The following is a 27,343-nucleotide window of genomic DNA, read 5'->3' on the forward strand; positions in this document are numbered from 1 at the left end:
GAATTTAGCATTGAAATAGCTGAGTGATTAGCTTGTAACTGGTCACAGAAATAGCTATGTTAAAGTCAGAGCATATACATTCACCGAGGCACCTAGTACAAATCAAACAAATTCTCCGATACCAGGGTTTTTATCAGAGATTTGTTCACGAGGCAATTCAGATCTACAAACACAGACACAAATTCAACCGAGAAGATGGTTTCAAATTAAGCAACCATTGGAAAGATGTTCTAAATCGAACTAAACATTAAACTAATTTCAATGGTACAGTATATTTTTCAAGTAGTGGTACCCCAAACTTTCGCAGCTCTTATAAATTCCCTTTTCACACGATCAATAGGTAAACTCCTCCCCCCCCCCCCGCGCCAAACGGCAAGTCCACCGGCACGTACACCACCTCTTTTCTAAAATCGGCCAATCAAATGCTAATTTTTATGCTAATTTCTTTGTCAGGACACCTTGTTTGCTCGCACACAGTTTAAAGGTCCGCGGTCTGGGCGTGGTTGTATTTCGCTGAATTCTCCTGTTTGATTTGTACTAGGTGCCTCGGTGAATGTATATGCTCTGACTTTAACATAGCTATTTCTGTGACCAGTTACAAGCTAATCACTCAGCTATTTCAATGCTAAATTCTATGCTAATTCCTTTGTCAAGGGGTGCCTCTGCGGATGTATATACTTTAACTTAGATATTTCAATGAGCCATTTCAATGCTAAATTATATGCTAATTCCTTTGTCAAGGCGCTTTGTTTCTTCTCACACAGCTTAAAGGTTGCGATCTGAGCATGGCTTTTTTCACTCCAGCGCTGTCCTCCAGACAGTCTCGTCCCTTCACCTGATGAAGGCCGCTTGTGTTGTGGCCGAAACGTCGTGATTTTTGTTATTTTATTTTTTACCTACGTGACTTTACCCAATAGAACCAAAGAGTATTGTTAGGGTGTTTATGAATTGTCTGAGGTTGCTTAATCTGTGGAACTGCCAGTGTTTCTTAGTTAGATGAGGCATAAATATTATTTGCCTTAAGAGACCACTTTCTGTGCGTTGTTTACACTACGTTATGGATGCTGTGTTTTTTATTCCTTAATATAATGCCATCGTGTTTTAGGCTCAGTCTACATTACAATTAATATGACAGATTAAAAATGCGTGTTTTTAGAGATACATAATTGAAAAAAAATGAAGATAATTTGTATATTGCGATTATAATTTTCTATCTATTTTTTTACTTCGCTTATGTGTTATTGTTTATTATTGGTTTATTTTTACCGTCACTTGTTGCATATGTCGGAGGAAGTGGTGGTGTTGTTTTTGTTGATGAAACACGATTCGAGAGCTTCTTGACTCACAGGGTCATGCAAAATAAACTGAAACTTAATGGACAGCTGAGGAAAGACAGTTTGAGTTCGGAAATATATATTTTTGCACGGACATCATTTGCCGTAGCAAATGTGTAAAGCGTTCCAACCACCCCCCCCAACTCTACACTCAATGCGTCGTGTCCAATTCACCGTACGTCACATGACTTATTGATGAATGCAACTCAACACAGTATCACTTAAAAAAATTGCTTTCATGGTGGATTATACGTAAATAATAATAGGTCTACATCACCACATTAGAATTACATCTTGGTTGCTCTGCCTATAGGCTGTTTAATACTGGAGTTCGTTACCTCAAAATCCACTACGGCAACATACAGCGATTGCTTTTGCATCATGTCGCTGGGTTATGGTGAAGGGACCCACCCCACAGTGTTCATGGAGACCTCTTGCCTATATGAGGCAATCCATACACATTGTAATGAGCAGGCTAAATGGAGCACAGGAGGGCAAGTGAAAGATGAGCTTCATTTTATTCACCCGAAACCATATTGACGCTCACCCACTTAAACACGTGCTTCTGGCAAATATTGTTCCAAACAGCACAGTAAGCTGCTCATTAGTGAAACAAACATATGTCCGTTTATTTTGTAGATTTTAAAAAATGCATGTTCATCAGGATTTCATTGTACACGTACGGTAGCTGGGGACCTTTTAAGCGACTGCTTGGACCTGTCCAAAATTGGCAAATCTCCCTCTTTCCAATGTGTTTTCGGGTCATACCATGTTCTTGTACCATGTTTGTTGTCCTTCCCCTGTACCACCGATTAGCACGGTCGGCTAACACACGTACACGTTCGGCTTCTTCAGGAGCTCTCGTGAAACTGAAGAAGTTCCCAGAAAACGTCGGAGACATCGTGCCCAACAATGCGCAGTGCAACCATAAAAAAAACCACAGACATAGAGAGAGGGCTATGAAGCACAATAAAAACGCGAAAACGTACGCAGCAAAACTCTCCGTCAGTAGGGCGGTGGCCCTCGCGGGCACCGTCCCGACCCCGTGGGTACGTGGTGGCTGGGGCCTCACAGGGGGCCCACATCCCACCAATGCGTGGCGGCGAAGTGCGCTCGGCACGTGTTGGAGCCGCAGTGGACCTCGCCCTTCTTCACGTGGTGCGACAGGAGGTCGTCCACGAAGGAGCAGCGCAGGCCGAGGGGCTCGATCAGCGAACACACGCTGGTCTCGAGGGCGCACTGCTCGTCGATGATCGGACCAAACGGCTTGGGGATGGCCAGCTCCTTGTTCAGCACCACCATGTTCACCTGCGAGTCGTAACACGTGCAAGAGGTGAATTTTTTTTCACGTGTGTATGTTTAACTTTGTTAGCAGCGTATGTAGCCAACCGCACTAATCGGCTGAGTGTCTCGCAGTTTATAACGGTTTGTTAGAAACGTCTTTGCCGTGTTCACCTTTCCACAATAAAGAATACGACGTTTCGCCAATTCTGGCCGTCCCCTTATGATGCTAATTGTAATTATTGGTGAAACATCGTACTCATTGTAAATGTTGTGGGTTTAACTCTCCAAAACACCGGTGTGCTGAACTCCTAACGAATTGGCATGTTTTGTTTACGTACTGAACCTTACTAATTAAGCAAGCACCCTCTCTAGTTTCCGCTCCTCCCTCAAGACCCACCTCTTCTCCCAGGCCCATCCTTCCCTCCATCCCTTAGCACCCCCATAATTCCGGTACTCACAAACCGCCCTCCCCATACCCCAAACCCTATCCGCCAAATCACTTTTCGTTACCCGAATTGTACCACTCATAATCCTTGTAAAGCGCTGTAGATAACAGCGCTATGTAAATATAAGATATATTGGCTGTGTCGGGTGGTGGCGGATTTGACGACATTTATATTTATGCGATCTAACCCAAAAAACCTCTTATTATGGACAATATTGGTCGTGAAAGCTCTGCTACTACTACGTGTTAACTTGCACCTGTGGTGGCGAGGCTGTTATCGCTCGCCAAGCGCACGGCTTCCGTCGCGTTTTGCATTCTCGACCGGTCGCAGGGGACGTGAACCCGAGGTTTGCCACGCAACATTGCAGCAGCAACAACGACAATGAGGGCAGCCACACGCACCATGTTGGAGAAGTAGGCCTCGGCCTTGCTCTAGTTGAGGAAGAAGAGCACGGGGAGCTCGATAATGTCCGCCTCCTCCAGGCCCAGCTCCCTCTTGAGCACGTCACGGTTCCAGTCGATGCAGCGCTGCCACCACACACAGGACAGATAAATGGGGAGCCGGGGATCGCGTCGCTTCAAGGCTGTGTGGCAGGTGCCTCCCCAACCCCAGCAAGCTGTTAACGGCGCTGTCTCCACCGCTGCGTACGTTCAGTGGTCCCTCGGTCTATGATTCCATCGATTAACAATCCGCCTCCCATAGTCCCATTTCTATTAACGATACATTTTCAATGAACGATACGGTTTTACGATATCACACGGCCGCCCATTTCGGCCAATCGGAGCGGTCCCAAGTGGACTCAGCCAACCTCAGCTCCAACAACCCCTTAAACCGCTATCCATGTTCTTAGCCAAAGGTATGACATTTTATTGTATGCTCTATTCATTATTTATCCATTTTTCTATTCATATTAATGCTCTAATGTGTTCCTACAACGTGTATTTATTAAAATTGCGTGTTTAAATATTATAACCTATATTTTTAGGGTGAAAAAGATCAACTTCTGGTCGTCTTTTAACAAATTAAGCCTTCAACGTGTATTTCCTATATTCGATTCATGATGTCAAGTAACGATGGTTTTCGTGGACCCAGTTAACATCGTTAATCGAGGGATCATCGTATATCTGTACAGCGGCTGGGAGGGCAATCACTCGTGATGATAGTGTAGAGGTGTTAACTACTCACTGTTCGGTAACCTGCATTGCCACGAGGTATCAAAGGGGCAGTGCAGCGTTACCTCTGTGTACATAACGGTTGGGGTCAGACGAGGTGAAGTGGATCGTAGCGACAGGTATCAGTGTGTTTAACACGTAGTAGAGCTTCCACGGCCAATATCCATGAGAGGTTTTTTGTTGGATTAGATTGCGTAAATATACATGTCGTTAAACCCGCCACCACCCGACAGCCAATTAGTAAGGTTTGTCACGCAAACAAAATATGCCAATTGGTTACTAGTTCAGCACGCCGATGTGTTGAAGAGTAAACTCACATTTATAATTCGAGTACTAAAACTTACATCCTATGGTTGTGGCTTTAGCCAGGAAAAAATACATTTTAGTGATATTGCTATTGATTTAATGATCAACTTATATTTAACATATGTAATTGAAGATATCGGTGTTACAAAAAATAACCTAATGATAACATGTCTAATGAATGTAAAACACTAAAATCCCTCTTGCACCCTCAAATGCGGAATGCGCACCGTTATAACGCGGAACACTCCCGTTATAACGCAGAACGCTCCCATTATAAAGCGGAATGCTCCCATTATCACGCAGAATGAGCGGCGTTATAATGCTGAATGCTCCCATTATAACACGGCATGAGCGCCGTTATAACATGGCATGAGCGCCGTTATAACATGGAATGAGCGCCGTTATAACGCGGTTTTCTGAGCAGTCGACGTCGAACTACTTTCTTGAGCTGCATGGCTGAATGGTGTGATACAGTACGCGGAATGATACAGTAACACGGCGGTGTAGCCTCAGTTATTTATCCCGCCATGTTACTCCCCGTGTGCACATCATATCTCGCCAAACTGTTGTTTACATTTTTAGTGGGGAAATAGTTTTTCGCTTAAAACTAGTTTTTAGTTTGAAGCAGCACTTATCAGGAACGCATCTACCGCCTTAAACGAGGACTTACTGTGATGATATATTTTATCATTTTTATTAAACAAGAGCCCAGTATACGGCACGAGCGACGGAAATTATATTTTTGTTAAACGGACAGTGTGATTATCGTGGACATGACATCGTACTTTATATCGTAGCATCCCCATAAGGGGTGACCCGAATGAGCTGTGTGTGCCCATCTGGTGGAGAGGCGATGATGATGATGGCGAAGCCACTGCCAGCGCATTTCAGTTTCAAATTAGTGAACTATTCTAAACTAAAAAAAAGATTTTACCAGGTAAATAGCTCTTTTTCAGAAGCGACCTGGCCACAGAAAGTCAAGAACAAAGAACACGTTTAAACAATTTATTGAAAGCAGTGCAACATCAATCAAACACCAATATTTTAACCACATCAATTTGCAGTGGCGATTAATAAAATATAAAAGAGAAATGCACCTGGAAATGAGGCACTTCTCATAAATGTACTACTGATTTTGGTCCATGGAAGGTACATTAAAAAGCAAAGCGAATCACATGACTTGGTGGCCTGTGGTCGAACCTGGCGCCGACGTCTTTTCGATGCCGAGACACGTAGAAGAGAAGCATTTTGAATCAATATCTCCTGTAAACCGGAGTACATTCGCAGGCGGATATTGTCAAGAAACTCTGCGCTTTTAATTTAAGCTAAATTCCCAACTCTGAAAGTTTGACGCTCATGCAATGAACATTAAGTCTCACGTGGCAGAGCGGGTGAGAAAATTCCTCCCTCTGACACGTGGAGCCAGAGGTCACTTCCAGCTGTCTCAGAGGTAGCGCTGCTATATCCTCTTCAGTGAGCCATACCATTACACAAGGGGGGGTTGGTTGCACTGCTGAATGAGACATCCCAATGGATACTTCGTCTCAGACATGATGCAAACAGGGAAATTATGATAAAATTTTGTAAAGTTTAAAAGCCATGTAAAACTATTCTTCACATTAATCTAAATCATTGTTGCCACGGCCAATTCGAGTGACGCACACTCGTTACATGTTTTTCTAATTTAAACTTTTCTTATCCAATGCAAAACTGGATGTCAGAGTTAAGTTGATCCTTGGGGCTCTAGTTATCCTTCGATCTCAAAGGATTCGCAAGTCAATTGGGGGATGAATAGGCCTGAATAGGCACGAACATCATACCAGCCACAGTTTTCTTAAATGCCTTTCCCTACACAATGTTTGCAATGATAAGGCAAAAGTCTGCTGCAAGAGTTACTTGGCTTAGATAACGCCCTTCGACAAGCCTACTATTTGTTTTTAGTCCTTAAGAGCTGGCACGAGTTACCTGCCTGAAATAATCAAATCACCATACGTGATTACAGCCTGGATTAATACTCACAAGGCAGTTGCCTGAATTGAACCAGCTGAGCAAGCTATGCCAGAGCTGTGCCGAGCCAACCCTGGTGTGACTCGAGAGGTGCTGGGTTGTTTTTCCACTGCACCAGCCAAGACATGCCAGGGCTGTACCGAGCCAGCCCTGGTGGCACTCGGGAGGTTGCTTGGGTTGCTTTTCCACTGCAACCAGCCGAGCCATGCCACCGGCAACAAGCACAACGAGCAAGTCGAGACACAGGTAGACAATGTGATGACGCCGTGTCCTCACCACAGTGTGCCGACTAGCGTCGCACATGATGAACGAATCATTAGCCCTGTTTAACACGTAGTAGTAGGCTACGTGTTAGATATAAATGTGTAATTCAGCCTGCCACCACCCGACAGCCAATTGGCGAGGTTTGTCACATCAACAAAACATGCCAATTAGTTGCTGCTTCAGCACATTGATGTGGCAAAGAGTAAAAATAGTAAATTGTGGATTTACTCTCCCAACACACAACCGGTGTGCTGTAGTAGTAACAAATTGACACGTTTTGTTTACGTTATAATCTGGATGGAACACTCATTTCTTTAGAACTGCTTTTCGTGTTTCGTTTGTGGTCCTTCCCCGACACCTCCGATAAGCACGGTTGGCTACGTATGGTGCGAAAGAAGTTCAACATACAATTCTTACAAATTGGCTGCGTCGGATGGTGGCGGGTTAATCAACGCATTTATATTTACGTGACCTAACCCAAGCAAAACTCTTTGTGAATCATTGACCCTGACCCTGTTTGGGCCCGAGCTAGATTCAGATACTTTGTTAGCCCAGGAAATTATGCTTTGGTTGTGGCTCAGCACAGTGGGAAAACCAACCACCTGTACCATCAGTTTAACACGTAGGCTTTCGTGACCAATATTATTCATAATAAAGGTTTTTGGGTTAGATCGCGTTATGTATAAATGTGTCGTAACCCTCTACCACCCGACATGGCCAAACAGTAAAAAATGTGTCACGTTTACAAAGGACAAATAGTTTACTACTTTAGCCCACCGGTGTGTTGACGAGTGAATCAACATCATTTAAAATTTGAGTACGACGTTTCGCTGGTAATTACATCCAGCTTCATCGGGCAATTCGCCAGAATGGTAAAGCCCTCACTTTCTCCCGGTGTTAAATAGAGCAGCAGGGTGACGTCATCATTTAACTCATTCAGGTGCAGTGATTTCAGGCGGGAGGGGGGGGGTATTGTAATTATAAAATCGATTGGTAATCAGTCAATGGTTATGATTAGTAATGAGTTGTAGATTAGTAATTAGTTGTAATGTGTGTTATTATAATTATATGCACAATAACACATGCGGGCCTCGCACTGGCTTGGCTCGGACGATCCAGCGGAGGACGGGCCATCGGCATGACGTGGGCTGTCGTCTTCACGCCCAGGGGCTTGACGGGTCTCACAGGGGGTCCACGTCCCACCAGCGGACGCCGGCGAAGGGTGAGCGGCGAGTGTTGGAGCCGCAGTGCACCTCGCCCTGATTGAGGTGGTAGGTCTTCAGGTCGTCGATGAAGTGGCAAGCGAGGCCCAGGGGCTCGAGCAGGGAGCGCACGCGTCTCTCCAGTGGGCACTGCCCGTCCACGTGCGGCCAGAATGGCTTTGGGATGCCCAGTTGCTTGTTGAGCACCACCATGTTCACCTGGGCCACGGAATGGCACGGGAGAAATTAATAAGCCTGCATTTTAACGATGATATAAGGAATAATATACTATTTTGCAGAGGTTCTTAGCAGTCAGTTGTAGAGTATTCCAAGTTGGTCATAGAGGAGTGGGGTAGTTTAGGGTACAGTATACAAAGTATGTATGTACGGTGAACTTATTTCGCACCGTGTGTAGCCAACAGTGCTAATGGGAGGTGCGGGGTAAAGACAACAAACTAAACACAACAACAAGCAGTTCTAAGGAAATGAGTTTCCTGTGGCTGAAGTCACGATACAGCGCAAGCACAATGCGATGGCAGTGGTGGATGGTGAATGTTTACAACTGAGACTGCCACTAGTGTGACCACTTGGCAGCATCGTGAAATAAACAGATCTAAGAGAAGGGCACGGCAAGATGCCGGATGGCTATCGTAAACAAAATTCGGATATTGCCATTTCTAACAGATGCCGGTTTAATGGAGCATTCTGGATGGTAAAGTGCCGAATTGCAGAGCTTTTCCTGTATATACTATTAAAAATAATAATAAAAAAATTAAGCTTCTAATCTCAATGGTCCTCAAACTATTTGTGATGGACAGGTCACTTCTGAAAAAGAGCTATATAGATCAGTGGGCCTTACCTGGTAAAATAAAAAAAATAGTTAAACAGTTAAAGAGTGGAGCTTTGGTAACAGAGCATCCACACGCACCACGTCGGGGAAGTAGGCCTCGGCCTTGCTCTCGTTGAGGAAGAAGAGCACGGGGAGGTCGATGATGTCCGCCTCCTCCAGGCCCAGCTCCCTCTTGAGCACGTCGCGGTTCCAGTCAATGCAGCGCTGCCACCACAGTCGTTGCCATTAATACGCACGTGTGCGTGTGTGTGCGCGCGTGTGTGTGTGCATTTCTTCACAGGTGCTCGCTAACAGCACTTGCCCCAAAAGGCCGTTAAGGCTATATGGGGGATCTTTGTCTTTGTGCCTTACAAAATTGGCGCGTGATTTTTGGCGATTTCAGTGGCGATTTTCTTTTTCTCTCACTAACTTTGACGTCAATTATTTTTTATATGCATGTAGTATTAATAATAACGAACGATAAAAAGTAGCATTCAAAGCCATCAAATGGGGCTGTCTTTGGCCTTATGGAAACAATAGGCTTTTGTATTCTTTGGTTCTTTCGGTAAAGTCACGTAGGTAATAATAGAATAAAATAAAACAAAAATAAAAACAACTAAATTAAATCACGACGTTTTGGGCGCAACACAAGCGCCCGTCATCAGGTGGAACACAACAGTTAGAAACATCTAACTGCAGTGAAACAAGACGCTATATAAATAAGAGAGGGGTGGGAGGAGCCAAGGTGGGGGGGTGGGGGGTGGGGGGTGCGTGGGGCGGGGGGTAGGGCATAGGAAGATCAAAGAGAGAAAAGGGAAGACACTAAACATGCTGCAATGGACAACATGACACTAAACATGCCGCAATGGACAACAACATCATGTAGTTATGATTTTACCTGATTAATAACATATTTCCAATGATTGCTCAATTTGTATCCATCATCTCAGTTAAAGTTATGTCTATGTTTGTGTATCTGGATGGCTTCATGAACAAACCTTTCATAGTAGCCAGATGGTTTGCAGAGTACCTTGGTCTCGGAAAAAACAATATCATGAGAGCCCACAGCATTATAGCAGTGATCAGCAACTGCGGAGGAATTGGTTTTTCCGTGTTTCAGATCTGACTTGTGCTCGCGGACACGGTCAGAAACATGACGTTTCGTTTCGCCAATGTAACGATCACCACAGATGCAACTTAGTTTGTAGATTCCAGGGTATTGCAAGTCAGGAATGACATCCTTCACAGATGAGATTAGATCACGGATTTTGTGTACTGTACTAAATCGGACCTGGATCTTGTGTTTTGTTTAAGATTTTGGCAACCTTTTTGGTAACGCCATCTATGTATGGTAACGTGATGGTTTTGATCGGAGTCTTAGGGGGTTGTTTCTCCATGGTAGGAGATACAACTTTGCGGATACTACGGACCGAGTATCCATTCATCTTAAGGGCCATGTGTACATGTTCTAATTCATTGACCAGGTGGTGTTGGTCAGAGATGCAGTCGGCCCTATGGATCAGTGTTTTGATGAGGGAATTCTTCTGTGCCGGATGGTGGTGGGAATCAGGCTTCAGATAGGAGTCTGTGTGGGTGGCATTCCTTTAGACAGAATGTCCCAAAGAGCCATGGGACCTCCTCTCAAACAGAACATCCAAGAATGGTAGCTTGCCATCCTTCTCCACTTCCATGGTGAATTTGATTGATGGGTGTATGGAGTTAATGTGGTCAAGAAATTGGTTCAATGCTGGTAGGCCATGTTGCCAAATGACGAAAGTGTCATCCACATATCTCTTCCACAGGGAACGACATAGGGTGGATGTCTGGATGGCGTCTGTTTCAAATTTCTCCATGAAAACATTGGCTATCACTGGTGACAAGGGGGACCCATGGGGTATCCTCATTTTGTTTGTAGAAAGTACCATTCCAGGTGAAGTAAGTGTTGATGAGGCAGTGCCTAACCAGCACAGGGACATCAGGGTTCAGTCCATGTTGGACAAAGTGTTCAATTATTGCTATGGTGTCAGTAGGCCTCGGCAAGGTAAGGTAAAAGGTTAAAACAACGAGCCTACCTTTACCCTACCTTTTACCCTTACCCCACTTTTTACCCTTACCCCATACAAATTACCCGATTACAGGGTAATTACTGGGGTACTACACATGAAAAAGGTTTATAACAGGTAAATGCTAGGTAGAGTGCTTTATTCATAGAGAATACTCTCGATGATTACAATTTTACACGCTTTATTTTAACTCACTGTTGTTGTCCTCAAATCTTGTAACTAAATTTTAACCCACTTCCCAATGTGGTATCGACTGCAAACTTGATATACTTATGTCATACTGATGACAATACTATATTCTATCATTAAAATATATATATAAGTTTTAAACATTTTTTATGTTATGTTTCGGCTTGGGTCTAATTGTCCACAGTCAACTGACGTTGGCTGTAATTGGCCACGGTCCCTTACGTTACGGCAAGCTTCGGGGCCACTTCCTGGAGTCGTGGAGTTCTGCAATTACTCATACATTTCATAAAAGCGTGTTTTTAAGAAAGTTTTTTTTTAATATTACTAATTAAATGGAGGCCACGGACTGCGCCACGGAGCTTTTAGTGGTAAACAAGGCACCGTATTTACCGGGTAATACTTCGCGCTACCGTTACCCTACTGGGTAATTCTTCCGAGCTACCTTTAACCCTACCCTTTACCTTACCCGTTGGCATGTCGACACCTTTACTCTTTTACCCGGTAAAAAGGGTAAATTACCTTACCTTGCCGAGGCCTAAGTGTCAGGCACTGGAACCTTGGTAAATGGAGAGACCACATCAAAGCTGACGAGGACATCATCAGGGGACAGTGAAATGTCCTTGATTAGAGAGACCAAGTGAGTTGAATTAAGTACAGCTGAAGTGGTCTTGCCAGTAAAGGGAAGTAAAGTATCCGGCAGAAAACGGGCTAGTTTGTAGGTAGGTAAGTTGATCGTGGACACGATGGGCTGCAATGGGGTACCTTCTTTATGGATCTTGGGAAAACCATAGAATCTGGGTGGTCTAGCAGCCGAGGGTTTTAGGGAGAGCCGTTTGACTGGTTCGATTAGGGAAGTCGAACTGGTAATTTTCTTGTTGGTTTTAGTAGTTAGGCTGTTAGTCAGATCTCTATTGATTTTGGAGTAGCTGCCATCATTGAGTAGGCCCTGGATTTTGTTGTTGTATGTGGTTATATCCATGATGACAGTGGCATTGCCCTTGTCGGCCGAGAGGATGACTATCTCATCCCTCTTTTTCAAATTTACGAGTTCAGAGCGCTCATTTTTGCCAATGTTGCTAATGGGTTTCTTAGAATTTTTGAGGATAGTGGCAATTTCAGCTCCAGCAACGTCTGTTTGGATGTGTCCTAAGCCTTTGAGGGCTCAGCATGTTTAGTGTCATGTTGTCCATTGCAGCATGTTCAGCATGTTAGTGTCTTCCCTTTCCTCTCTTTGATCTTCCTACGCCCTACCCCACGCACCCCCACCCCCCCACTCTGTATCTCCTCCTTGGCTCCTCCCACCCCTCTCTTATTTATATAGCGTCTTGTTTCACTGCAGATTTCTTGCCCAGTTCAGCAGTTGTTTCTAACTGTTGTGTCCCACCTGATGACGGGCGCTTGTGTTGCGCCAGAAACGTCGTGATTTAATTTAGTTGTTTTTATTGTTGTTTTATTTAATTTTTTTATCTACGTGACTTTACCGAAAGAACCAAAGAATATGGATCCTTGCAGTCACGAAAACTTAAAATCTAGAATAGGCTTTTGCTCATGAAACGGATATACGGTGAAGTCCTCGCTTAACGCGTGTTCACACAGCGCGTTCCTCGCTACGAGAGTTCTGCGAGGGAGCACTCTCGCACACAAGCGGAACGCGCCATGCAACAACGCTGGCTGCTCTCAGTTATAACGTTGGCCGCTCCCCATTATAACGTGGACCACGCCCCGTTATAACGTGGTTCCTGAGCGGTCGACGACGAACTACTTTCTTGAGTCGCGCGACTAAGCGGTATGATACAGTAACGCGGAACAATACAGTAACGCGACGGCGTACCCTCAAATTAGTTGTATGTCCTACCATCGGATGAGTTAATTATATAAACGTGATTCAGTCGGTTAATTCCTCACTTAATGCATTTACACTGAACGCAGCACTTTTCAGGAATGCATCTACCGTGTAAACGAGGAATTTCTGAACACGAATGAATCCCACCCCCTGCACGAGGCAGGTGTTTGAAGGACACCCTAAAATCGTGTGTGTGTGTGCTTATCTCTGGGTATCAGTGTGTGCGTGTGTGGTTATCTCTGGGTATCAGTGTGTGTATGGTTATCTCTGGGTATCAGTGTGTGTGTGTGTGGTTATCTCTGGATATCAGTGTGTGAGTGTCTGTGGTTATCTCTGGGTATCAGTGTGCGAGTGTGTGGTTATCTCTGGGTATCAGTGTGTGTGGGTGTGGTTATCTCTGGGTATCAGTGTGTGTGTGTGGTTATCTCTGGGTATCAGTGTGTGTGTGGTTATCTCTGGGTATCAGTGTGTGTGTGGTTATCTCTGGGTATCAGTGTGTGTGTGTGGTTATCTCTGGGTATCAGTGTGTGTGTGTGGTTATCTCTGGGTATCAGTGTGTGTGTGTGGTTATCTCTGGGTATCAGTGTGTGTGTGTGTGGTTATCTCTGGGTATCAGTGTGTGTGTGTGTCTGGTTATCTCTGGGTATCAGTGTGTGTGTGTGTGGTTATCTCTGGGTATAAGTGTGTGTGTGTGGTTATCTCTGGGTATCAGTGTGTGTGTGTTTGGTTATCTCTGGGTATAAGTGTGTGTGTGTGGTTATCTCTGGGTATCAGTGTGTGTGTGTGTGGTTATCTCTGGGTACCAGTGTGTGTGTGTGGTTATCTCTGGGTATCAGTATGTGTGTGTGGTTATTTATGGGTATCAGTGTGTGGTTATCTCTGGCTATCAGTGTGTGTGTGTGGTTATCTCTGGGTATCAGTGTGTGGTTATCTCTGGGTATCGGTGAGAACAGGTCCACCTCTGGGTGAATACTGTACCTGCACATTATTGTTTTCAGTCGTGATGTTTATGTCATCGAGGATGTCCTGAATCTTCATCTTGCGCTCCAAGGATGAGACAACTGTGGGGGGATCATAGATGGGAAGAGGGTGATCGCGATAGAGGAGATGTGGGAGGTCAGAGGTTAGGTTTCATTGCTTACAGCATTGACTACAACTAGCATTACTGCCTGTTGTAATTACAACTAGCAGTAACTACAACTAGCAATGGTGAAACGTCATACTCAGATTGTAAATGTTGTGGATTTGCTCTCCAACACACCGGTGTGCTGTGCTAGTAACAAATTGGCATGTTCTGTTTACGTGACAAACCTCAATAATTGGCTACGTCGGGTGGTGGCGGTTTTAACGATACATTTATATTTACGCGATCGAACCCAAAAAATCCGTATTACGGATTCTGTTCAATGCAAAACCGGTACCAGTTCTCGGTGCAAATCAATCGCTGCCACCCAAAGAGAGATGCCAATTTCCTGATTGTCCAACTGAAACCCAAGACATGTGGCAGCCCTGACTTTATAATGCCATCCAATGTTTGGTGCTTTACAGTTATATTTCTTGGAAAGGCAAGGATATTTTCCCAAAATGTATTTTTTCTTTCTTTGCAACTCACCAGATGGAAGTCTTTACAAAAGGGTCGGTGCCTCATTTTTCTCTTCTAGTCAATCATGACCCAGAACTTTTATCAGTATTAGAATACAGTCTAGGAAAGGCCTAAGGCCCAATCCACCACGTTTCCATTTTGCCTGCTTTCAGATGCCCTCAACTAGCAGAAGACGAATATGTACCTGCACATTAAAGCTAAACACAAATACGTAGTCGTCCAATGTGCGGGACACCGCTTCATTTAATACCTAGGATCTTGCGCTGCCAACTGCAGCTTCAGCGTCGATGTTTATAAATCTTCAACCTGCACATTTAGTGACGAGCTCACCGTCTGGGCAGCTCTCAAAGAGGCGCCTCTGGCCGTGGCCCTGCTGGTGCAGCTCCTTGAGGAGACGGAGACACGCGTTGGGGCTCGCGAGCAGCAGCCGGAACCCCTGTGTGTCGCACGGCACCACAAGCAAATCGCACACAACAACAACACAAACACGTAGAACACGACAATAATAACACCACGCAAAGCACAATACAATTCACCGTAACACAAACACGTCACACACAATGACAACACAACACAATGCACAGCAACACAAACACATCGCACACAACGACAACAACAACACAAACACGATGAACAACGGCAATAACAACACCACACAAAGCACAACACAATGCACGGCAGCACAAACGCATCACACACAACGACAATAACACCGCACAATGCACAGCAACACAAACATATCGTACACAACGACAACACCGTACAACAACACAAACACACAATGACAACGACATCAACACAAACACATCGCGTACAACAACGACAACAACAACACAACACACAACAACACAAACAGACAAAGATCGTTAGCAGCCCCGCCGTTGGGCAGGGGCCTCCCACCCGCGTCTTCCACTCTTCACGATCTCTTTGCCACCTCCATCTCGGGCATTCCCCCAAACTGCATCTCATCCCACAATCTCATTTTCCATCTTTATTTTTCCTTCAATCTTCAGCCTTAGTTCCTTTGGTAATGTTTCCGCATCTCTCATCCGATGTGCGAGCAATATCAGCCCCCCACTGGAAGCCCTGCGGCCACCTTGCGCCACTGATGACGCCGTCACTCGTCATCACCGAGGTCGTCACTCTGGACATCTTTGTGAAAAAGAGCTTTGTAGCTCATCGGATTCTTCCAATAAAAATAATTCAGATTATGATTCTGAGTGTCGCGCGTCTTGAAGGCCGGATGCCTGACAGCTGCCATTGGAAAATGCATGCCGCTTAAATGATTATTTTAAAAAAATCTGTCTTCTAATTGATTTTTCTAAATCTCACACAAACCCTCCTATTATTTCCTTTTTAAAGATCTTATTATCTTGTTCAAGTAAAAAAAGATCAATGGTCATCTATTTGCATATTCTCCAGATTATAAGAGACAGTTTTTTTCTCCCCGTACTTTAAAACAACATTTCCAGGTGCATCTTATTATTCAGTTTTCGTGTGTGTGACCAATATAACTTTATTGACACTGGGCACATGTTTAGAGTGCATCGGACCTTGCGAGTCTTTTATAATGATGAGACTATGGTATACCTTCAATAGTGCTGTTTGTTTGCTCACCCCTTGGCATTTTGGGCCTGTGCTTAGCAACCACAATAATAACAACAAAATAAACAACGCATGTATATAGACATTGTGCATGCACGTGTGCTCGAATATACAGGGTGCTTAAAAAAATGTTTAACACGTCTGAGAATTTGCAACAATGCCACAAGAAATGTGCCTCCAGGCTCTGAAGACCACCTGGAGATGATTCCAGGCATGTGTTGACAATGATTGCGAACAAGTGGAGACTTTCACATTTTTAAGCTATTAACATTACATTTTGGTATCATGTTACAGTACCTTATCCGTTATTGTTTCATTAAAAACGATAGTCCCATTTAAGTGTTAACGTTTTTTGGAAGCGGCCCGTACTCGAGGCCAGCGGTACTCCACGCCAGCGGTTCCCAACCCTCTTTCCCAACCTCCAAATATTTAGCGGAACACCACACGCTGCAACCACTAGTTATTTGAAATTGTGCATTTCCTCGGTGAGGATGTTATTATTTATCTTTTTTTCCACGGGACCCCCACCCCACCATAGTAGCCTCGCGGACCACAGGTTGGGAACCACTGCTCGAGTTTAAAAATCCATCCATGGTCCTGCCCCACCCTCGTCTTGCTTCTCTCGTCTCTTACTCCTCTGTTACATCCTATCCTCTATGCTCCCAGTCTCTGCGGTCCCTCTCCGTGCCGCCCTCACCATCCTGCACCCAGCCTCGCTCTCTCGTTCCTTGTCCCTTCTGGCTCCCCTTCACTGGGAACAAACTCCCACTGCATGCGGAACAATCATCGTTGCCAGAACAACCAGCTGCCGCTCCTCCCTTAAATCCCATCTCTTCTCCCCAGTCCAATCTACTACTGCTGCTGCTACTAAACTAACCTAAAATTAAATTAAACCATTATTTTACCAGGTGAGGCCCACAGAGCTATGTAGTGCTTTTTCATTAGTGGCTAATCACATGGGCATTTATTGCAGCCAAATGCTTTAAAAGCATATTGATTCTAAACGTGAAGGACCCGGAGACAAATCCTCGCGACCACAGGAAGAACATGCAAACTCCAAATATACAGCAGGCGTCAGGGTCAGTATGAAATCCACTACCTTCTCTACACCAGGTAAGGTAGTTAAAATCTTGCCACCGTGGCGCCTCCCTGTCCCCCACCCCCCAGCTACTACCAGACCTACCCCAACCCCCCCCCCCCTTAACCTCTCCCGCCTGTCCTCCTAACCGTCACCTAAACTACACCACCACTTTCTAAATCGCAACAACCACCATCATCTCCCGTGTAATCGGAGGACAGTTCACCATCACGCCAAACCTTGCGGTCGGGCGCCGGCACGAAGCTCATGAACTCGTCGACGTGGCCCACGCTGAGCCAGTCGCTGTAGAGCTCAACGGGCGCCTGCACCTGCTGCGCGAACAGGAACTCGCGCACGGCGCGGGCCATTTTGCGCCCCGCGCGCTCTCTGCAGGGACGGGACCACATACGAGACAAGCGGGGCGCGGCGGGTCAGGGCGGGTCGGGATGTCACACCTGGGCGACAACGGCGGGCGACGGAGTCAGGGGGATAAGGGGACAGGAGGTGGAGAGGGAATGCGGTGAATGGGACGATCCTGCGAACGAGGGACCCATTTGAGCTCGAGGTGGTGCGTGGCACGTGCCTGTAGTCCCGCCACTCTTAGAGTGATTGGTGCAGCGGCGGCGTGGTTGGCTTGGGCCCTGGTGAAAATAATTAATTGGGCCCCCCCATCCCTCCATCTTCAATTTTCCCCCACTTTGTATCATAAATCGTTACATCTCAATTATGAAGCTGTTTCATGACCGTTCCCCTCTTGTCTGTGTGTGTGTGCGAGCTGCTTAATGAGCTCATTCTTTACGTTTTCTGGCTTTCTGCCGAGTTCGGTTATGATTCGGAATCATACTATACAGTGTTGTTATGTTAAGGTTTGGTATTGAGCGGTATGCCATGTTAATTTAAAAAATATCGCACGATATGCTGCTAGGTGTGTACAAGTTGTTCATATGCTAGTGGTCACATGGCTATATATTTTTTTTGCTCTCAGGAAGCCACTAGAGTTATGCCCTTTCAAATCGAAATTGAAAAAACATTCTTTAAAACTGATTTTTGTACTTAGTTGATCCTGCAATCTCAAATGTAAATGATCTATAAACCTGAAAAGTTTGCATCTGAACTTCAATCTTTGATTAGTTTGTTGTCCTTCCCCCACACCTCCGATTAGCACGGCTGGCTAACGTACGGTGCGAAAGAAATTAAATGTGCACACCTATATACAACACCTGGACTCCTCTGGCTTATCGGCAGTGCCTTCCCTGTGACGGCACCAGAGAAGGTGTCGGTCCAGCGATGTTGGTAAATTGTCACGATTCAGCATCGTGACCAAACTCGCCCGTTTTTTGTGTAGATGGTACCTCGTTTGTATTTTCTCATTTATTTCTCTGTCTCATTTGTTGCAGTTTTTTCTTGACGATGGGTGTTTGAGGAATCGCCGATTCCAATACAATTGTTGCATTCAACGGCGAGCGCACGTCCAAATGTGCTTTCATGTGAATTCCAGTCTTGCGCAAGAGCAATTTTCGATGTCCACTCGCCACGACGAGAGTGCTTCGGGAGGAGGCAGCTTTGTCATTGTCTCCCATTGAAGAGGGCGAGGGCTACAGTGGTCCACTATATACTTGAACTAATTAAGGTTTGTGCAAATGAGAAAGCTATTTTTACAAGTGGGCTAATGGGGAGGGGGAGAGGGGGGTGAAGATAACCGTACAAATGAGATAGAATAAACGTGAAAAAAATTAAGCCCAAATGAAGTGGAAGTGGAGGGGGTGGAGCTGGGGTGAGGAGGTGCATTGCGAGATGAACCAGCCAACCCGAGTTTGAATCCCGGCCATGTTCAACATCGGTTAAAGAGCGTTAACCTGAACCGGGCCTGGCCCATTCCCACTCACCAAACGTGAAGGATGGTGGAAACAACCCCCTGTGATTGACATTGGTGTGGAATGGCCTTAATGCGGAAGATTTTTTTTTAATGCAGCAAGGCAGTCGATTTCTTCCTTACTTTCTGAAAACATGACGAAAAATAATGACTGAAGAAGAATCGGCTCTTGAATCAAATCGCGACCGCCGACTGAATATTCATCGAGTTATTGAAGAGGTTCGGGGGGAGAGGGGGGGAGGTGAATCATTCCATGCGGCGACCCCCAGAATGAGAGAGGGAGTGAGACACCCAGCAGACTCACCCGGGGAAGGCGCTGCCGATGATGATGCGCCCGAGTGGATATTTCTTGCCCCTCACGATGACGGGGGGCGACACCTCAAGGTTTCCGAACGAGTCCAGGCTGTTCACCCATTCGCCTCTCCGTGTCTTCCGCGTCACATAGCCAAAGTCCTTGCCCTGAGACGCCGGCCAGGGCAGAGAAACACCATGGTGGCGAGATATTAACTACCTCGCCTGGTATGCTGGAGGTCAGCTTTTGAGACTGTCGAGAAGTTCTTACCGGGGTCCCCGACTCGGTGGTGCCTCGGCTGGGAGGCTTCCCCCCCTTGCTCTCCAAAAACCCTTGCAGAATTATGATGTTTGGTCCAAAGTCCTTCGTTTTTAGTTTCGATCATTCATTTAAGACCATTTTGCTTTGATAAATTATCCACGTGATAAGCCACTTCGTTGAGCTATAATTTGTGGCCAGGTTGCTTCCGAAAAAGAGTCATATAGCTCAGTGGGCCTTACCTGGTAAAATAAAATAAAAATGTTGGTTTTAGTTTTAAAACATGAAAGGCTCACAGACTGAAGGGCTGTAATCTGTTGGAATTTTACACGTTGAAACAGACCATGGTTCATTTACATTATTACCCACAACTAGTGACATAGGTGCATAATAAATTGAGTACAGTCTCTGAAAAGTTCACGATTTGAAAAAGAGCTATAATTGCTCAGTAAGTCTTACCCCAGTACAATAAAAAAGGTTTATTTTTTAGGAACGCAGTGAACATGACTCTCGCCATGTCCAATTGCCTCCACGGACTCATCCCTGCATGCCCCGTCTCACTCCATCCTCTCTCATCATCCCCTCGGTTCCCCTCCACGCCCCCTCCTGCTGCTCCCCTCTCATCTCACTCTACTCTCCTCCGCACGACCTTCCCATTGCTCCCTTTCTTTTTGTCCTCACCATACTCCCCCCTGTGTATAGGAGGATACGATGCATTTCGTGGGTAACAAGCAATTCCTGTGAATGGGTTACTGGATGATGTATACAGTAGTCCCTCGTTAACACTGACATCGATTAAGTATACCTATCAACCTGTTATCAGTGCCTACCTTATTTCAGACCAATTCAGACAGTATTGGTCACCCCGTGCCCTTATAAAGGGCGAAACACAAACAAATAGAAACAAAATTTTGCCCGCATGGAAACGGCTGTACGCCGTATGGACCTGAAAACTTAATTTCCCTGTACAAGAATACGGGTAAACCGTATGGGTTGACAGGTATGTTTAATGTTTTTTAATCGGTTCACGTTTCACCTCCTATAGGACCCCTATGGTTCCGACTGACGTTAACATGTTGATTGATGGTAATGTTTACGTTCTGCACCGCGTGCAGAACGTAAACATTACATGACTGGTACCGTCTTCCTGTTTCAGGAGAAACCCAATTTTCTGATATACCATGATAAGTCCACCCGTTCGCCCAACTTAACGCCATTCGATTTTTTTTTATCTCTGCGATTTTTGAAATAAAGTCTACAACTAGCAAACCAAGCGACCTTGAAGAGCTTAAACATGTTACTGTTGTTGATGTTGCTGTGTCATCATCCATCCCCTACAGCTGTGTTGGAAAATGTTTTCTCAGGGTTTGAACACTGAATTAGTTTGATTATAGTGAATTATTGATCATAGTAAATGATGGACGACGTGGAAGTTTATTAATAATCCGATAATATCTAATCAATACCATAACATTTTGAATAAACTAAAAACTCCTAAGCCATATTAAATTAATGTCAGTACCTCGAATAACAATAAAACTACTCAACATTATTTTTGGTCTATTATTTTTCGGACACCCTGTATGCTTTTTAATCCGCGATTCGCGAGGCAGTGTGCATCGCTTTCTGCCATGGAAGCGTAGCCAGCAAGGGCTGGGTGGGGTCGACGCGGTTACCGTTAGAAGGATCGGCACGGCCTTAAGTTCGTGGTCCCGCGGGGAGTCGAACACGACCGGTATGACCTTGGTGGGACACTCGCAGTAGCCAAACTCCATCTCGTCCTGCGCGTGAACAAAGAGAAACGTCAATTACCCCACCCCCACGAAACCTCGCTGAGTGAATGGAGCAGCGTTGGTAGCGAGTGAATCCACCGGCGGATTAAGGCCTCCCAATGTCGCACTAAGACGTTTGGTTTGTTTGACCATACTTCACCGTGCAGGTGGAGTGCAGGCTGAAGGGTGGGCCCTAGGACCAGTTCGGATATCACTCACCACTGATGTTAGCTGTCATCAGGAAATCGAACTTGGGTCGCCGGGTTCATAACCCAGTGCTCTCACCACTGCACCACTGCACCACTGCTCCATCAGAACTAAAGCATTATGAGATGCTAATCATCTTCGACAGATGAGCTCACCCTGTGTGCTTACCACTATGAATGAGAATTGAACTCAGGTCACTGGGTTAGTAGCACAGCACGCTAACCGCTACTCTACGGCTCCCCACACACCTCAGTACTCTCTCTTACACACTGACACTCACCTGCATCCACACGTCCATATTGACCTGTATTTCAATTGGCGTGCACCCGGCCAGGTGAGCGAGGGTGGTCATCTGCTTTATGAACACCGCATTCGAGTCGACCCTGGGGTGACAAAGACAAAGTTCCCCCGTATAGCCTTAACAGACTGTAGGGGCAAGTGCTGTTAGCGAGCACCGATGAAGGCCGGCACAGCACACGAGGGGGTGGGTGGCCAGCACTACACCAACACACACTCTTCCACACACCTTTATCTCCCTAGTGGTGACGTTTACACATTGCACCAGCTACTCCTTTGAGGCATAGTCGACCTAGGGGAGGTCCAGGACCGGTAAAAATATTCGCTATCACTGGTGTTGGCTGTGAACGGGAATCGAACCTGGGTTGCCGGGTTTGTAGCACAGCGCACTAAACTGCTACACTTCCACTCCCTACTAACCCTGAGGTGAGCACACAACCACGCAAACACACAACCACGCAACCACAGAACCATGCAACCGCTCACCATGCAGAGAGGATACACCACGCATCACACGCCACCGCATCTAGGCCCGGTTTAATTTATTTTTGGGATTAACATAAAAATCGGGAACGTATCCCTACTCCCCAGATACCTTGACATGAAGACCTCCAGCGCCGGCTGGGTATTTGGAGTCATGATCCACGGAGCCACACGAAAAACCACGCTGTCGGTGAAAATCGGTGTGCTCTGTTTGCCCTGGCAAAAGCGAGAAAATAATAATACTATAGCGTCACAAAACAACCTAACCCATAATGTTCATAATGATGGTTTTGGGTTAGATCGCATAACAATAAATGTGTTGTAACCCTCCACCACCCGACACAGCCAATTGGTAAGGGATGTGTCATGTAAACAAACGCCAATTAGTTCCAACTTCAGCCCACCGGTGTGTTGGAGAGTAAATCCACAACATTTACAATTTGATTATGACGTTTCACTGGTAATTACATCCAGCATCATGCGCCATTTGCCAGAATAGCCTATCCCACTTCACTTCCCATAGATGGATCACTGATGTCAAGATGTGTCCAGACACCTGGATAGAAAATAAATCGCAACGTTCGATGGGCAGACAAAAAGCCGACTGCTGCAAGGATGACCGGAGTCTGCGTGATGGTTTATGCTCCTCGACAAGAAAGATGGATGCACGGGGATAGATGCTGCCCGGTTGCTGCTGCTGGTTCTGCTGCCCACTCACCGGCAGGATGCTCTGGAGGAGGCTGAGGTGGAAGAGAACAAATCCGTTGAAGTCGCCGTCCGGGAAGCTTAGCCCCTCCACGAAGAGTTTAACCTCTCCGCCACGACCCGGGTACTCGAACAAGTAGCTCGACTTGCCCGGCCCCAGCGAATGGCTCTCCGTGCCTATCACCTTGCTCAGATCTCAACACCACCGAGGCACCGACAACGTGTCAACCAGCGAGTGTCCTTCACTTGACATATCCCCCGTCACGTTTACAAGCTTGTGATGGTTGTCCGATCTCAGAATCAAGAGTAGGATTCAGACTGGAGAGTGAATTAAAACCTTTTCTATCTGCGAGGATTACGTTGTTGAAAATGCTCGCGAATGCAGAAAAACCTTTGCTCCAGTGGGGGAAAAGTGGGGTGAAGTTCCTGGAACGAGTGAACATAGGGAGGAAATGGTAAGTGTTAAATAACTATGAATACAATAAATAAATAACATTCAGAAGTACGACGTTTTTTTAATTTCCTTTCATAATGATGATGATTTGACAATGATAGAGGTGGTGGTGGTGGTGATCTCCTCGGGAGATACAGGGGTTTGATAACAACGCAGCACAGCTGTTATCAGTTCAGCACTGGGGAGCGCAAGCCGCAACACTCTCCCTGATTGCATTCGCGTTCTTTTTAATGGACCAGACAGTCGACTCGTTTATACATTTGGTATAAGTACGTATATGAAGTAAAAAAATCCACAAGAGTGAGTTTAGAGCGGGATTACTGCAAGACGTGAGGACTATGTGGGCAGCCGAGAGGGCATACCTGATCTTTGCAGACAGTTTCAAATGTAGTAACATTCTGTGCTCACCTCCCTAGTGTCGATGGTCTGTAGGCACTACGCACACTCGCGAATACTGAGTCTGGCGGGTCGCGAAGAGGGAAAAATGGATACATTTAGAAACTCGCGAATATGCGAAACTTGCAAATCCAGAACTCGCGCTTAGTGAGGATTTCTTGTATTTGGATTGAGGACTGCCTCAGGATACCAGCTACCATAGGCTTGAGATGCCAGGTAACCAGGAGATAGCAACGCAGCTACAGAATGTATGAAGTGAAGTCGTGAGTCGTAAGGAATGAACTGGCGGACCGTATCTCTCTTTAAATACACCTTGATGCTAAATGCAGAGGGAAAAAAAACCGGAGGACCCGGAGAAAAATCGACGCAGCCACGGGAAGAGAGACATGCAAACTCCAAATATAGAGAAGTCAGGGTCGGGATCTTACCCACGAACTCCTGTATACCCAGCGAGGTTGTTAACATCTCCTAGCCACCGTGCAAAGTGATTATAGACAGGCGTCAGGGTTGGGTTTGAGCCCACGACCTCCTGTATCCTGTATACCAGATGAAGTAGTTAACATCTCTTAGCCACTGTGGCGCAGTGCTCCGTTGGGTCGATGGGCCTCTCACCAGGTACGTGGAAGACGCCGGCGTGCTGCGACTCGAGGGTGTGCAGCTGGAGGCTGTAGCCGGGCGGCAGCTTGGCGGGACCTCGGGTACGAACCAGCATGGGCGACATGTCCTGCAGGTCTGTCGGGGGATGGTCACATGCGGCGGCATAGCGATCATCACCCATCAGCTCATTAGTGACACAGTGATTATCACCCGTCAGCTCAGTGACACGGTGATCATCACCCGTCAACTCATTAGTGACACAGCGATCATCACCCGTCAGCCCATTAATAACACGGCGATCATAACCCGTCAGCTCTTTCTGAAGCCAGCATCGCAGCTTCACTCGATCTCATTCCCTCTTCTCATTCCTCTCTTTCTCCACTGCATCTACCCAACCTCCTTCCTGGTCTTCCCTCCTCCCAGTTTCCCTCCACTTTTGTGGGCACCGCAACATGGCTCCCGCGACGCTTCGTCGACACCCAAGGCCTCTCGCCCCTCTAGGGGGAGCCCTTCTAAAGCAGTGGTTCTCATACCGGGGGGTACTCGGGGGTACAAGCAGTGCCAGATTAAGCTAGTGCGGGGCCTGTAGCATATGTTATAAAGGGGCCCTAAATATGAAAACACAATATTTTTACTTGCATAGTAAAGTCATTGTATTTTTTAGTTTGCTATACAGCCAAATACGACAAATCGCTAACCTTTAAACACCCAGTCATTCATAAAAGTTGAAGTCGGTATAGTACTATAATAATAGAGAATCACTGAATTGGAATTGATAGCTTCAAAGCATTTAGCGCGGGGCCCTTGAAAGTGCGGGGCCCGTAGCTAATGCACGTGTAGCTACTGCACGTGTAGCTACTGCACGTGTAGCTACTGCACGTGTAGCTACTGCACGTGTAGCTACTGCACGTGTAGCTACTGCACGTGTAGCTACTGCACGTGTAGCTACTGCACGTGTAGTAGCTACTGCACGTGTAGTAGCTACTGCACGTGTAGGGGGTACCTGAGGTGATTTATCAATGAGAGTCATTTTGTAAATAATCTTAGATGAGTCTGCCAATATAAAATAACCAAGATGAAATTTATATCCATATGGTAACCCAAAACGATATGAAAGACCTTTCTAAACTCACCGATCGTAAACAATGTGGGTTTCCAAGATAACCAGCGAGCGCGAACAAATTACCTCGCGCGTTGCACAGCGTCCATTTAATTATCTTCTTTTATGCACTTGCAGTTACTAGCTAGTTAGGATACCTCACGAAATGAACAACTGGTTCAAATATTGATGTCCATTATTCATACATTTATTTCTCAGAACCATGTTTAGTCGGGCAAGGAGCTTGTGCTCGTATGAAACAAAATTCAACAAGGGGGTCACAGAAGTCGCCAATCGAAGGTTGAGAACCACTGATCTAGAGGGCGTTTACGCATGTCACACGTCACACATTTTTTGTGCATTTGTATTATTAAAGAATAAAAACGCTCAGCAAGTCGTCAATGAGGAGCACGGAGAAAGCGAAGCGGCGTGAGGTGGAGATTGGAGTTTGCATGTCTCTCTCTCTCTCTCCCCGTGGTCGCCTGTGGATTTTTTTCCGGATCCTCCGGTTTTTCCCTCAAACATTTTAAATCAACGTCACGCGTTTAGAGTATTTGGCTGCTGTAAATGTCCACGTGATGACAAGCCACCTTCGTCGAGCCGTCATTTGTGAATGCCAGGTCGCTTCTGAAAAATAAGTTATATACAGCTCAGTGGGGCCTTGCTTGTTAAAATAAAAATTCGTTTAGTTTATCAATTTTTAGTTCATGGAGTGGCGACCGCGCACCTGCTGCCCCCTGTAGGTAGCGGTCCTCGTTGTCGGGTTTTGGGGTGGAGTCCGTCTCCTTGTCGCAGTTCACCAGAAGAATGGCGCCATGCCCGTTGGGTCCCCACTTCCACGTCGCCTTCACGCGCCACAGAGAAAAAGACAAAGATCCCCCCCATGTAGCCTTAACAATACTATCAAGGCAAGCGCTGTTGTTGCGTGCAGCACCTGTGAAGGGCCGGCACGACACATGAGGGGGTGGGTGGCCAGCATCATGCCCCAGCCGCATTTGTCTTGCCCAGTGGTGATGTTTACGCGCCGCACCGGGTACTTATTTGAAGCCGAGTCGACCTTGGGGAGGTCCAGGACCAGTTCAGACTGGTGTTGGTGGCAGTCACAGTGGGTTCAAAGAACAGCGCTCTAACCATTACACTACCGCTCAGGACCACAGAGATAGAGATCCCCCATATAGCCTTAAACAGATTGTTGGGGCAAGTACTTTTCCCGAGTAGCACCTATAAAGACTGTAACGGCACACAAGGGGGTGGATGGCCAGCACCACACACCGGCTGCCTTTGTTGCCCCCTGTGGCAATGTTTACTACATGCCACACCAGGTACCCATTTGAGGCTGAGTCGACCTAGGGGAGGCCCAGGATCGGTTCAGATAATTGTCACCGGCATTGGTGGCCGTGAGCAAGAATAAAATCCGTGTAGCCGGGTTCGTTGCGAGGCATAGCGCAAAACCGTTACTGCACCACCGCCCAGCACCACGGGCACAGAGCGACAACCGTCGAAGCTTCTACAACGCCCCCCCACACCGCCACCCTCCAGTGAGCGAAGACTGCGGCCACGCTCTGGGGATGACGACACGGGCTGAGCACTCGCGCCTTTGCCGCTTGTTGCAGACGAGCGCGGTTCGAGCCCAGGGGCCGCCCTGGATGACGCCGCGGGGTGTATCAACCAGAGACAAAATGGGC

At 46.3% G+C, this 27,343-nt stretch overlaps 2 protein-coding genes across 2 annotated transcripts; both read right to left on the minus strand.

Moving 5' to 3' along the window:
• Positions 1-1,833: 1,833 nt before the first annotated feature.
• On the minus strand, positions 1,834-3,980 carry LOC142930578 (protein-arginine deiminase type-4-like). The gene is made up of 2 exons (XM_076073439.1): positions 3,466-3,980; positions 1,834-2,642 (listed from the first exon to the last, which is right to left on the minus strand). The coding sequence occupies exons 1-2, from the start codon at positions 3,466-3,468 to the stop codon at positions 2,403-2,405; spliced, it is 243 nt and encodes an 80-aa protein (XP_075929554.1). The 5' UTR covers positions 3,469-3,980; the 3' UTR covers positions 1,834-2,402.
• A 1,553-nt stretch (positions 3,981-5,533) lies between these two features.
• On the minus strand, positions 5,534-27,246 carry LOC142930629 (protein-arginine deiminase type-2-like). Its single transcript, XM_076073624.1, has 12 exons — positions 26,386-27,246; positions 24,575-24,694; positions 22,892-23,307; positions 22,520-22,623; positions 21,894-22,010; positions 21,325-21,448; positions 19,403-19,557; positions 17,465-17,612; positions 14,873-14,978; positions 13,918-14,000; positions 8,944-9,069; positions 5,534-8,234 (listed from the first exon to the last, which is right to left on the minus strand). The coding sequence occupies exons 1-12, from the start codon at positions 26,651-26,653 to the stop codon at positions 7,995-7,997; spliced, it is 2,007 nt and encodes a 668-aa protein (XP_075929739.1). The 5' UTR covers positions 26,654-27,246; the 3' UTR covers positions 5,534-7,994.
• Positions 27,247-27,343: the final 97 nt, after the last annotated feature.

This window comes from Petromyzon marinus, chromosome 42 (genome assembly GCF_048934315.1).
Source record: "Petromyzon marinus isolate PM22_M1 ecotype Great Lakes invasive population chromosome 42, UKy_Petmar_22M1.pri1.0, whole genome shotgun sequence".
In the NCBI taxonomy this organism is placed as follows: Eukaryota; Metazoa; Chordata; class Hyperoartia; order Petromyzontiformes; family Petromyzontidae; genus Petromyzon; species Petromyzon marinus.

Excerpts from the sequence above, each read along its gene's own strand:
- LOC142930629 (XM_076073624.1), bottom strand. The coding sequence starts at position 26,653 with ATGCGGCTGGGGCATGATGCTGGCCACCCACCCCCTCATGTGTCGTGC. Across the intron at positions 22,624-22,891 it reads ATAGGCTATTCTGGCAAATG|GGCAAACAGAGCACACCGAT; the intron begins GCGCATGATGCT and ends CGCTTTTGCCAG. Across the intron at positions 14,001-14,872 it reads CTTTGAGAGCTGCCCAGACG|TTGTCTCATCCTTGGAGCGC; the intron begins GTGAGCTCGTCA and ends ATCCCCCCACAG.